Source organism: Rissa tridactyla, chromosome 6, assembly GCF_028500815.1.
Source record: "Rissa tridactyla isolate bRisTri1 chromosome 6, bRisTri1.patW.cur.20221130, whole genome shotgun sequence".
Lineage (NCBI taxonomy): Eukaryota > Metazoa > Chordata > Aves > Charadriiformes > Laridae > Rissa > Rissa tridactyla.
The window spans coordinates 9,720,044-9,732,688 of NC_071471.1; the positions used below are offsets into that span (position 1 = coordinate 9,720,044).

Below are 12,645 nucleotides of genomic sequence, written 5' to 3' on the forward strand. Positions count from 1 at the left end.
TGCAGTATTTGTGGTTGGTTTTTTTAAAACATGCTTTTTTGTTTCCACAATTTGCAGTATTTTGGAGTTTTTAATAGGCTTCCCGACTGTGAGCGTGACTCTGCTGCTTTGGAAGTGCTATGTTAAAACTCTCACTTGTGGCTTTCCATACCCATGTTTTACAGATTTAGTTATTCAGATGTTTGCTCATTGAGGAGAAAAAACAAACAAACAAACAAACAACAACAAAGAAATAGTCAGACACAAAACGCGCTTGTTTTAGAGCTATGGGTAGAGTTTAAAAAGTAAATACTATCAAATACCCCTTAATTCTCAAAGAGATTTCTCATTGTCTCTGTATTGCCTTCATGATTTTTTAGTCCAGTTACTCCATAGCTGCAGGAGTAAGATGGGGACATATAAATCCCTAGCAAAAGGCCGAAGAGCCTGAAGAAGAGGGGAAGGATCAACAGTGCTTTTGCCACAGTATGCTCTTGGTCCCCTGGGCAATTCAGTCCTGCTGCTGCATAAAGGCCAAGCAGCATCTTCAAGGGAGGGTGTGGATATCCGAGGTTTAGGTTTCTGGCAAATGGCCCACTGTTCGGAGGAGCTGAGTCTCGCCACAGGCCGCGAGTTGTGTAGGAACCCAGCAAACCGCGTTTCTGGGAGCCCTCTTTTGGGGAATCCAGCGCTCAGACTGAAAACCTTAATCTGAGAAACCTGGTTTTGGGCAGGGAAGCAGCTGCGCTTGGGGCAGGGTGTAACATCGGTCTGCCTCCCCTTGCCCTGGGTTGGGGTGTGGGGTGCTTTATTCCGGGACCCTTCTGTGGATGGTTGCCGCTGGGCCCTCTGGCTTTGGCTGGTAGCGATTACTGCCCCTGCGGCAGCTCTGCTGGGCCTCCGGTGAAGACAGTGTTTTTTCACTGGTCAGAAGATATTTTCATCAATAAAAGCAAATTTTTACCCGCAGTATATTGGACAGCAGATTTCTTTTTGTCCTTTAAGATTAAGGACAATTTATTTTAAAGTTATCTTTAAATTTTGCATAAGTTTACATATTCTAAGACTAACATAACAATCAAATTTAAAATAAAACAGCTTGTCCTGCAGTCCTACACGTTCATTTTAACTCTTCATTTTCTCTTTCCCTTTTGCTGAACTTCAGTCACATTGCTTAGAACTTTTCCTGAGCCTGTTTCTGTCCACGTGCTTGAGTTTTAAAAGATGTTTTTCTTACTCAAGAGTACAATAACTCGGTAGGAACTGCATGTACTTTTGTCAAATCCTTAAAACCGCAGACTTCTATAAACTCTGCAATTAGCTCTACTTTTGGTTTATGAAAATAATATAATAAGTCACTGTTTAGCAAGCTTGAGAAAATGGTTTAAGTTCTGGTGAAAAACTTTGCTATGGGGCTATGAGGGAAAGAGTCGGGGTTTGCTTCTGCAGACATAGCACGTGCAGTTTCTAATCCAGTGCTGTCAGAGATGTTCAGTGTTTCCGACCCATCTGACAGAGACATTGGTCTAGAAGATGTTTTTGAAAATGATTAATCAACCTCTAAGAGAATCTCTGCTGAAATGTAATTATTTTACCAGATATATAATACAGGTCACAGGCAGAAATGCAGCATCAGCATCACTATGAACACAGTGTGCCAGAGTTAAATCTCTGCTTTCTACTTCCTTAGGATGGAAAATGATACTGAAACAGAATCTCCTGTACCACTGGACGATTTAAAATCTGTGATGAATGGGAATGAAGAAGATGAAAAGCTTCAAGTTAAAATACAGGCTTTTGAAGAGAAAATAAATGTCGACAACAGTACTCCTGGCTCAGTGCGGAGATACAGTTTAGGCCAGGTTTCTAAAGAAGAAAGGAAGGATATGAGATTTAACAGGTATGGCTCTGTAAAATGTGTGAGTGGTTTTCATGAATATCAGTTTTGTAATAAAACTTTATCCAAACATTGAGAAATCGGCCCACTTGCATGATACCTGTGGTCTAATTTTAACCAAGTCTCACATCCGTTAATTCAAAGGCTGGATAAAATCTTTCTAAATTATTTATTTAATCTCTTCTGTGCCCAAACACAGCACAAGGGATAGGAAAATATTTGCATACAGATATTACTAGAAAGGAAGATAGAGAGACATCTCCTGGGTATTATTGCTAACAATGTATATCGAATGTTTGAATCCAATTTTGCCTGTGTGCTGTGCGAGATGAGTGTGACTCTCGTGGGACGCTGGGTGCGATAAGGGCTCAGGCAGCAACGTGTACCTGTGGTGGCCTTAGGCTGCCTGTGCACTGCAGCTCCACAGCAGGGGTTTTCTCTTCCTACTCCAGTATTTGCCCTTTCAGTCACTTCACTTCTACCTTTCTTACTGTTACGGAGGCTTAACTTCATCCTCAGCATATGGGTACGGGGCAACAAAGAACTGGAGGCTGAATCTTGGTTCAGTCAAATGGCTGCTGGATGGCATTTTTATGATGTGATCAAGAAACATATACTCCAGTCCTGGGGTTGACTATCTCCCTCCATGGCATGCAGATGTTGTGATATATGGATATTATTTAGTTTCATTTGCTTATTAAAGCCTTGGCTTTGAGTTTTGCTTTTGAAATGCATATTTACCAGAAGATACTTGCCGCAGGCTAAGCGAGCCCCACGTTCAGCCGTTCAGCTCTCTGAACCAGCTGCACAGAGGTAACTCAGAAGACCATGTGTTTGGGTGATTTTTGTGTCTTGCCTCTATTTCAAAACATTTTTCCTTTCCTTAATCGCCTTCCAGGTCCAAAAGCCTCGCTTTGCATGCAGTCCGCATGAAGGGGGTAAACTCAGAGAGTGGACAGGATGAGGAGAACGGGGAGATAACTGCTGGCATCTCCTTCACCGAGATCTACATTAGCCAAGAAAATGACAAATTGCCTTTTACTGTTGATAGTGAAGCAATGCAACTGGGAAATTCTTTGGTTTCTCACCAAAGTATCGATTACACAGAATCAGCAACTTTGCCAGAATCTGCTAAAGAAAAGGCCCTCGAGGGAAGCGCAGAGGCAGTGACGAGCCCCATGGAATACCAGGACAAGCTCTACTTGCACTTGAAGGAAAACCTGGGTAAAGTGAAAGCATATGTCATGGAGATGGGGAGGAAAATTCCTGTCCCCGATCAGTGTGTTATTGAAGGTAAGAGGTCTGAGCCTTTCCGATTATGAGAACTTTAACACTACACTGAAAGTCCTCTTGGGATTCAAACAAATGGGTAGCAAAGATCCTCTAGCACAGAGCTCATGGACGGAGAGGAACATTAGTTTTATAAAACAACGTCATTCACAAATTGCAGTGTTTTGAGATCTTCCAGGACTGTTGTTCTTTTTTTCTTCAAGGACATAGTGCAGCCCTCGCCTACCCCGGGCTCCCATGAAGGTTAATGTGAGGGTTGCCTTTTGGCTGTCGTAGGGAATGAACCCTGAGACCTCTGGAAAAAGGCAGACCTGTCACACAGCTGAAGAGCTGTGGGTGCTAGCGAGGGCTGGCAATACCTCTGAGCATGTCTGCAGGGTGGGCAGGCAAGGAGAATGTCACCCAGCTCCAGGCTGTAAGTTGTGGAGCGGTGTTAAGTTGTGGGGAGTTGAGTGCAACAGAGCACACGTGCCATGGGTTGGACTCGGCCATGCAGGCATCTGGGTAGGCATGTGCTAATACTTAAGCCTCCTTCTTGGCCTGCCGGGTTGGGGTAGAGCAAATCTGTGTCTCCTTCCTTATTGTCATACTATTAAATCAGTTAACTCACAAGATACACCGGAAATGGAGCAGGTCAGGACCCTCAGGTCAGCACATTCCAGCCCAGATGCAAAGCTCCTTGAAGGCGCAACAAAATGAGATCCCCAGTGCTTTGGGTTGGGTTGGATCCTATCTCACCGCTTCCCTGGGGTTGTTTAATGTTTTCTGCTTTCATCAAGGGTGGGTATTTGTTTTCAAGTGCAAGAAAGCTGGGTTTGTGAGACTGCGGGGGAGGCAGGCAATACACTTTGAGATGGGTCTTTGATGCTCCTCTTTGAAGTAGGTAGGTTGGGTTGTGGGCCTCTCGCTTACACCGAGCAGCAGCCGCTCCCTTTACCGTGGTTTTGTGTGCACCTACCCACGTGCTGGTGGCCGTGAGCTATTTACAGCCCAACCCTTCAACGGGCCACCGTGATTCCAAAGTGTAGCTGACTTAATAAATTAAATTAATTTGCAGTCACTTAAAACATCATCTTCTAATAACCTCAGGTGTATTGAATATCAACTTTTGCTGATAAAATATTTGTTTGTTTACTTTTTCAGTGCTCAAGAAGTTGACAAGCAGTTTCCACTTGTAAAAGGGATATAACTATATATATTTTTAAAGCTTATGTTTCTGAAGAATTTCCTAAATATCTTAAATTCCAGGTTTACTATTTGAAATAGTTAGTTGGTAGAATTAATAATAAAACTTTTATTTCATAAAATTACAGTGGAAACATGAGAGTGAACAATCTGGCTTTTGAAGTGCTGAATGCTATGACCTTGCATTAATCAAATACAATATGTTGAATACTTTTAAACATATTGCTCAGTTTCCTTTCTGAAGTACCTATTATGATATGTTCTAAGCATGTGACTATTTCTAAATTCATTCAAACTATTGTAATTTCCTGAAAATCCTCAACTAGCATTCTTAGGGAAATTCTTTGAGTAGGGACACATGTGCGGAACAGGAGATTTATGTGACTCATTCTAAATATGTTGAAGAAATGCAGTCTGGATCATTACGCAAGGGACAGCTTTGTTAATATTTCAGATATTACATAAACCACTCCATCAAAAACCTTGCAGTTATTGGACTTCTGTGATTCCCAGACACTATAAAGGCCCATTCGAATGTGTCTGTGTTACTTTTCAAATAAGATTTTTGTAAAATAGTAAGAAAATGTTAGAAAATATTAATATATATAGTTGGCTAATTTTATGTTGGTTATGTAGGAGTTTGTTGAACTGGAAATGTAATACGTAAATCAGGGAAAATATTAAAAGAAAGGCAATTTAGAGCAATTGCCTGTGAAACAGAGTACTTGATGGAAATAGTGGCAAAACATTGCAAGAAAATAGCACTGCAGTGTGCTAATACTGAAGAATGCAAATTTCCCCACATACCCGTTCTTTAGAGCCATGCCATTCCTGGGCTTTCAAGTGGCAGCTCACACACAGCTCAACAGAGCGTTAATGTCAGCTGTAAGAATTTTTAAGTAATAATGGGCCAAAATATGCTCACTTCACTGAAACAGAATTCAAAGCCCTGCTTGCATTTGTAATCAGGGAGATGTCTAACCTTCGGGTAGACTGTCTGTCAACGTGGGGAATTCCTTATTGCTTAAAACCGAGGCTGGGTGGCATCCCCGAAAGGATGCTGTGATGACATACCAGTGAGGACAGAAGCAGCTTGCATGCCTTTGGGAACATCCAGAATCAGTGTGCGTGGCCCTTGTCAAGTCTGGGGCACGAATACCAAGAGCAGTAGGAACGAAAGCAGGAGGCTGCCAAGGTTTTCCCAATACAGAGTCACTGCCTTGTAGAATGGCAGAGGACATTCAGTTCAGTGTTCAACAGCTGAGAAAAAAGCAAATGGACAAGAGAAGAACTGGGAGTGGTGGCTCACTGTCTGTCCTGGTACAGGTGCTAGAGAACATGTAATGAAGTTGTCAGGAAGCAAATTCAAAATACACAAAATAGGGACCTCTTAACACATAATTAGATAAACATAATCAAATGCCTGAACTGTTTGCTACAGTACATTATGTATGCTGAAAGGGTACCTGGTTTCAGAAGTGATTGGGTAAATTCATGGATTAGAGCTGTTCAAGGGTTATCAAAATAATACCAGCCCTGACTCTGGAAATGCTGGAGCCACTGATGGAGATACCAGGAGAGCAGGAGGGAAATTACTGCTGTGTACTTGTTCTGTTCTTGTGCTCCTTACTTACAGCTCTTATTCGCCCTTTGTAAGCTAATACCTGGGTAAGGTACTGGTGGGACTTTCCGACTTGAATTAGAATTGCCATTCCAACATCCCTCGAAAGGACAAAAATAAGTAGGAGAAAACTGAAGGAGGACTTGAGAACAGTTTTTAGCTACGTGCAAGACAGTTAAGGGAACAGCCCATGCTGGGCAAGGCAAGAAATAATGAGATTAAATAACACCAATGAAAATCATTTGGCTTGAAAGTAGAAAAAGCTCTCTAGCTCTTGCTGGCAGAGGAGGTTGTGGAGGTTAAAAGCAGGTTAAAGAAACCTGAAAGCTGGCTTAGGCAAGGCAGGGCTGTGAGGTTTGACAGATCTGAAGAAGTGTTGGTGGTCCCTAAAACATTTCTATTTTTTCTACGTACATCAGTTGGATTAATATAAGATTTTGTTTCTTCCGAAGCTTGCCTTACACCATCAGCCAGCTGTGCTGCTACAACTCCAACATCATAGGCACTCTTGACTCTGAGTGTGGGCAAGGGGGCAGATCTGGTGACCACTCCAGGTCCAGTGTCTCTGATTGCATCCCCTGCTCTATAACATTGTCCATGATTTGCAAATTTTCTTTTTTGCTATTGATTCAGGTATTTGCTGTGTAGGTATTAGCCCTCACAAAATATTTTTGCTTTACAGGGTGTGGTTTTTTCAGTCTCCTTGTTGAGTTATAACCTCATTTGATTTATACTGTATGTCAAAATTTACGTAATATTAACTTGAGTGACTTTACAGCTGTGAAAGGGATACTGGTTAAGAAATGTAAGGGTGGATCCATGGTCAGTCTGTGACAGTTAATTTGAAGCTGTCTCCTATAAATATTGAAAGCTTGACATGTCCTCAGCTCTGTTACCTCATTTAGTATTTGCTATTTTGGGTTTCATGTGCTGCAGGCAGAGAAGAGCTGTGAATTGGGTGATGATCCTACAGCGGAGGCAGGGTTAAGACTGGGCTGTTGGTCAGAATGTCTTAGTATAAGAAAATGGTCAAGTTGAGGGTGTTTTGAAGAACAGACAAGCTACAACAGCTACCAAATGCATGTGTGTATGTGCATAAGTGAATCTTTTGGAACTAACACTGCCATCAGATAGGGGATTTAAGGTGGGGCAGAAAGAAGGCATACAAAACCACAAAAAATCCACTTATTTTAGCTCGTTTCAGTTTGAGGCTGATGGTTTGGTTCAGTTCCTGATTAGTTTGGATGACTTTACCCAGATTCACATCTCTGCCATACCTTAAGCAATTTGAAGCATTCTTTTATGTCATGTTGATCACTTTAATCCTCTTAATCCTGTGGATCTTTTCCTAAACAAAAAATTAGAATGCTACCCTATTTGTCAGGCGCTTTAGCTTTCATGGAGCTAGGCAAAGTAGTTTCCATCAGCCCATATTTTTCCAGATGGTTTGTCATCTTATATCTTACAGATACATCCAGGATCTTGCAGATGGCAGTGGCCCATACTTGTGCATCTATAATTTCCTGAATGCTCCCGAGTTTCATTATTGCTTTTCAGCGTACACTGGGCAGAATATCTGCTACCTCGGTGTGGCTGGGGTCTCAGTGATTAAGAAGATTGCCCCATCCCTGCAGGTGTTCAAGGACAGGTTGGATGGGGCTTTGAGCAACCTGGTCTAGTGGGAGGTGTCCCTGCCCAGGGCGGGGGAGTGGAACTGGGTGGTCTTTAAGGTCCCTTCCAACCCAAACCATTCTGTGATTCTATGAACAACACGAGCCTGTGTCTGAGATCCCCACATTGCATTTGCAGTTTCACCACTGGCTGCAGTAGGTGCTCTCTGAAAATTCCTTCAGCCTTTCTGTTTTCCTAGGTCTCGTGTACCCATCAGGGCAGGTAGGGCTGGCAATGGTTTGAGTAGGTTGTTTTGAAAGGCTTAAGTGAAAGGTGACATTCCTGTTTTACCTGGTTTAGCCCCGATTACCCCTGCATGCAGCAGAGGGTTCTTGAGCAGCTGGCAGGCTCCACCTGCTCTAGCCTCGCTCGGTCTCACCTTGAACTCTGCGTGTTGGACGATTATGGACTTACTTTTCTTGTTTCCCAGACTCGTTGGGATGGTGGATCAAATGCATGGCCATGTGCATCCTGCCTCTGAGAGTGGCTGGTGTCAGATGGTTCCCAGACACAAGCCTGTATGACTGCTGGATTTGCTTATAACTTGAGGGCAGGTCCTTGTTTTCCACTCTAGTTCTACTTGCTCTTTAGATAATTGGGATAAAAATGCCACCGTTAATGGCTACAGCTCGGAGCATTGAGTGTCAAGTGAGCTGTTGGAAAGAAGGCATTTGATAATATATGTGTGTAGAGGATACTGAAGGATTTGCACATCTCCAGCCTGCCTAGCCTCCTTTTTAAAAGGATAGAGCCCAGGGAGATCTAGTGCATCGTTCCATCCTTGGTCACTGAAGCCACATTCAAAGTGCAGAGCCATCCAATGAAAAATATTATAACCATTTTATATAGTAGTAAGTCACTCCTGGCTCCTCAGTGCCCTACAGGAGGAAATGCAAACAGCAAACATTCTAAGGGATTAATGACAGAATGCTGAAAAGGGAGGAGGCGGCAGGGGAAACAGGTTGCAGTACACTGGCCCTAAATCTGGTTGTTATTATGTTTTATGCTGTACTGAGAGATAATCGGTACCATATGACGGTGTAGATGGAAAAGCTCATTGCTCCCCTGCAGTGCTCGCCCCTGCACCAGTCTGATAAATTCCAGCATTCCATAAGCCAAACGTTGATTTGGAACAGATGGACCTCTGCTTCTTCGGTGGGACCACAAAGTTGCATAGGTTCAGGCCAGTGTTTCCAGGGATCAGCTCTGCTGCTGCTAGGCCAAAAAAAATATTAGTTGGCATTTTATTCTACAGGACTGGTATTTCAAATGCATCCCAAATGTGAGGGCTGGCAGTGAGAATGGAAGTGCTAACTCACAGGATAGCCATCGCGCTCACCATGATCTGCGTTGTCAGACCACGGAGAAACCCCTGGCCCAACGGGGAGCGTAATAGGAACATGAACACTCTCATAACTTGCTGCCCTCGCATACGTGATAATAGCAAATCATGTGTGCTTTACACCTAATCTGGAAGCACCAGGTTAAACAGGCTGGTCTCCAGATGCGCTTTACCTAGTAGTTGGGAGATTCCTGTTGGGGTGGTGTTATCACTTTCCTGGGGGGAAAGCCAAACCAGAGGACTTGGAATGAGTCCAGAGGAGGCCACGAAGATGATCAGAGGGCTGGAGCACCTCTGCTATGAAGACAGTCTGAGAGAGCTGGGGTTGTTCAACCTGGAGAAGAGAAGGCTCTGGGGAGACCTTATAGCAGCTTTCCAGTATCTAAAGGGGGCCTACAAGAAAGCTGGAGAGGTACTTTTTACAAGGGCACGTAGTAATAGGACGAGGGGTAATGGCTTCAAACTGGAAGAGGGTAGATTTAGATTAGATATCAGGAAGAAATTTTTCACTATGGGGGTGGTGAGACCCTGGCCCAGGTTGCCCAGAGAAGCTGTGGCTGCCCCATCCCTGGAGGTGTTCAAGGCCAGGCTGGATGGGGCTTGGAGCAACCTGGTCTGGTGGGAGGTTGTCCCTGCCCAGGGCAGGGGTTGGAACTAGATGATCTTTAAGGTCCCTTCCAACCTAAATCATTCTATGACTTTGACTTCTGAGCTTCTGTGTTGGGGCCAGGACAGGCATAATACAGGCAGTGGAAAGGTAAATGTGCTTTTGCTTATGAAGATGGGACAATGTGGCAAAAATATTTTGCTATTTTACCTTCCCAAATGACATAAGCTTTTCCTTGCCCCAATGGTAAAGGGGGAAGATAGAGGGGTTTATAAAGCTAAGTTAATCTGTATGTTTTCAAATGTGGCTTTCACCACTCAGATTTGGACTCCGTGTATTGAGTGCATTGTGGCGGCTGTTCAGACCCCATTGTGGTCATGCCCTCTTCATTAATTTTTGTGTAACTTGGTGGAGGTGAAATCTGTTGGATTGTGTTATGGCATGCATGCAAAGCTAGTAGTGTTAAAAAAAAAAAAAATTAAAGTGGCATTTCTTGAAGCTGGTTGCTTTAAAAATTACTCTTTTCTCCTATAAACGTATTTGTTGTTTGCATTCTTATTTGTAATCCAGACTGAAGAGATCAGGCAAAGGAAACTGAGGAAGCTGAAAAAGGCTTAAAACTGAAATTTAAAAAGTTGTATCCATTTCTTATTCCCTGGTTTCATGTTTATGGGTGGGTTTGATTCTATTTGGGAAATTTATGAACATACTTTTACTCCTGTTAACAGATTTTATTTAATAGTAAAGGATTACCAATGTAAACCAAATAATGTATTAATTGTTCCCAGAACCAATGACTCTGTACCTACTTGCCTATGGCCCTCCTGGTTTAGCCCAGCATATTAAGCTGGGATAAACAGCAATTAACAACTCTACTGACATTCTTCTGGTTATATTTTGTTCTTTTCCCCCAGGAACAACTACTTAGTAGTGAACTTCAAAGTTGCAACATATATTCTCTTATTTCCTTTAGGAAAAACAAGTTGTTTCTTATTCTCTTGCTAGAAGTTTGAGACTTGCCAAGACGTGATGAAAAATGTTTCTTGACTGGAGGAGTGTTTCCTTGGGATCTTGATCAGTCTCTGCCATCTGGGGCATTTGGTGATTATGTGGTGTTGTTTTGTGCCTTGCATTGCCTTTCACATACATGGTCTTCATGTTTTAAAATCCTTTCCTTGTGTTACTTGGACTCTCCTTCCAAGCCAAGACAAAGTCAGGCTAAGGAAGGAGAAGAATTCATCCTTCTTCATGGAGAAGATGTGCCCAAGCATTAGCAGCTGCTGCTGCCAGGGGTGCAGGAGAGCAGGATGCAGGCACAGCCGGGTACGATGCCCGGGGGAGGCTGAGATGAGGAGCTGCTTGAGTGGAGCAGTGGACAGAGCTCTAAAATATCTCAGCTTAGGTTTGCTATTAGGCCCTCGTCAATAGGGATAATTCATAGTAACTGGATAAAACAAGGAATTGTTCTGTCTGTTCAGTGTGTCGCCCCAGGTACTCAGCAGCAGTAGGGATATGCTGCTAATGAGATGAAGCAGAGCTATGAAACTTTTTCCTTTGCTGAGTTAACCAAGCTGGTGTTTCGCCTAAACAAAACTTTCATCAACATACACACAGACTTCTCACCTAATAAACCTGCTTCGCACCAGAGCGGGCTGGCCTCTCCTGGAGCCGGGGGTAGATCCAGGCTGGCCACCTTTCCACCTGGATGTGGGGGCACAGGCTGACATCCCAAGTGCTGAGAAATTGGTTTCTCTGCCGTTACCAAAGGGAGTGCTGACAAGACGTACAAAATGTGCTGTAATGCTCTCTGAGAAAGTCGGAGCGTGGCTCAGCTGACAGCAGTTCACATGTCCATGAGAAGCTAATTTTTCATGCAAATAATACAGCAGCAGCACGGCTATGGGGGTGACTGGTGTTCAGACCAGGGCGGTGTATGCGTTTACCCGTGACTGCCCGTACTAAGCCAACACCACAATGAAGACATACCTGGTGTTGTATTGTCTTGTCCCTGAACTGTCCCTTTCCTCCTCATGCAGCGTCTTTTGACATGTTGACATGTACAAGGGATTTTCCTGGTCCAAGCAAAACAATCATATCCATCGTCCAGCTCCAAGAGCTAGCACTCTTAAATAGTTGTAAGCCAAGTCTGTCTCTGGGGTTTTGTTTCTTTTCTTTTCGTTTTTCCAGTCAAAGCCTCTATGAGCTCATGCACTGTAGAAGTGCTATTAGAGTCACAGTTCTAGTGGTTGAAATGGCGTTTCCATAAATCCTAATTTAGGTCAGGTGGGACAGGTTACTCAGTGAAATAGAAGTTGGCACGAACACCCTGCTTCAAATTTGCGTTCTGCATTTAGAAGCGACAGTAGTTTTTAAAGTACAAAACTGGTTCTAGAGTCTATAAATGTGTAGCTTAAATGTGACCAATGTAATAGGCTTAATGTCCTCAGGGAAATTAGTTAATTTTTTCCTTCCTCTCTCCCTTACGTACTTTCTACCAATTATTTTAAAGAGTTGCAGATCCATCTTTGCCATAATTTGGACTTCGTTGCTTTAAATCACATTAAAAGGACCTTTAGTCAACACTGGATTACCGGCACTCACCAAGATATGCCATGTGCTGGGGGAACTGTTGCAGAGCAAGTAGGTTTTGTTGAGAGGAATCTCCTGTGTGTTGTATCTTACTGATATCTGGAAAGTTTCTTGGGGCTAAATTAATCTTTCCTTACCAGGAAAAGTCAGGGTGAGTGGTTACATGTTTCCACACAGGGAATTACACAGAGATTCAGGGAACTAAGTTGTCTCCACCTTCATAGGCTGAGACTGGTTTCTTTTCACCTTCAAAGCTTTTTTGTTAACTCAAGCCTGCAAGTGATTTATTTCTGTTCTTTATAGCAAAAATGTTTATATGCTCCCCTTTCCCAGCTAAACCTACAGACCTGATCCCTGCTCGCTCATCAGATTCCCCTTTGTCAGCCGCTGTGCGTTGCCAAGTGCAAAAGCAGTGACTTGTTTTCCCTAGAAATGACTGCCTTCAAGTCTCGCTGGTGTGAACA

The 12,645-nt window shown here is 43.2% G+C and overlaps 1 protein-coding gene across 8 annotated transcripts in view; it reads left to right on the forward strand.

Moving 5' to 3' along the window:
• Positions 1 to 12,645, forward strand: part of VEPH1 (ventricular zone expressed PH domain containing 1) — a 96,893-nt gene that overhangs the window by 45,808 nt on the left and 38,440 nt on the right. For 7 of the 8 annotated variants that reach the window (XR_008467027.1, XR_008467023.1, XR_008467024.1 and 4 more), the window contains 2 exons: positions 1,670 to 1,879; positions 2,775 to 3,169. Coding sequence is in view for 2 of the 8 variants with exons in the window: in XM_054205591.1 (XP_054061566.1) it covers positions 1,670 to 1,879; positions 2,775 to 3,169 (605 nt within the window). In the remaining 6 variants the exon portion in view is untranslated. Of the gene's footprint in view, positions 1 to 1,669; positions 1,880 to 2,774; positions 3,170 to 10,565; positions 10,686 to 12,645 lie in introns of those variants that run through there. The other variant, XM_054205593.1, reaches the window with a different exon arrangement.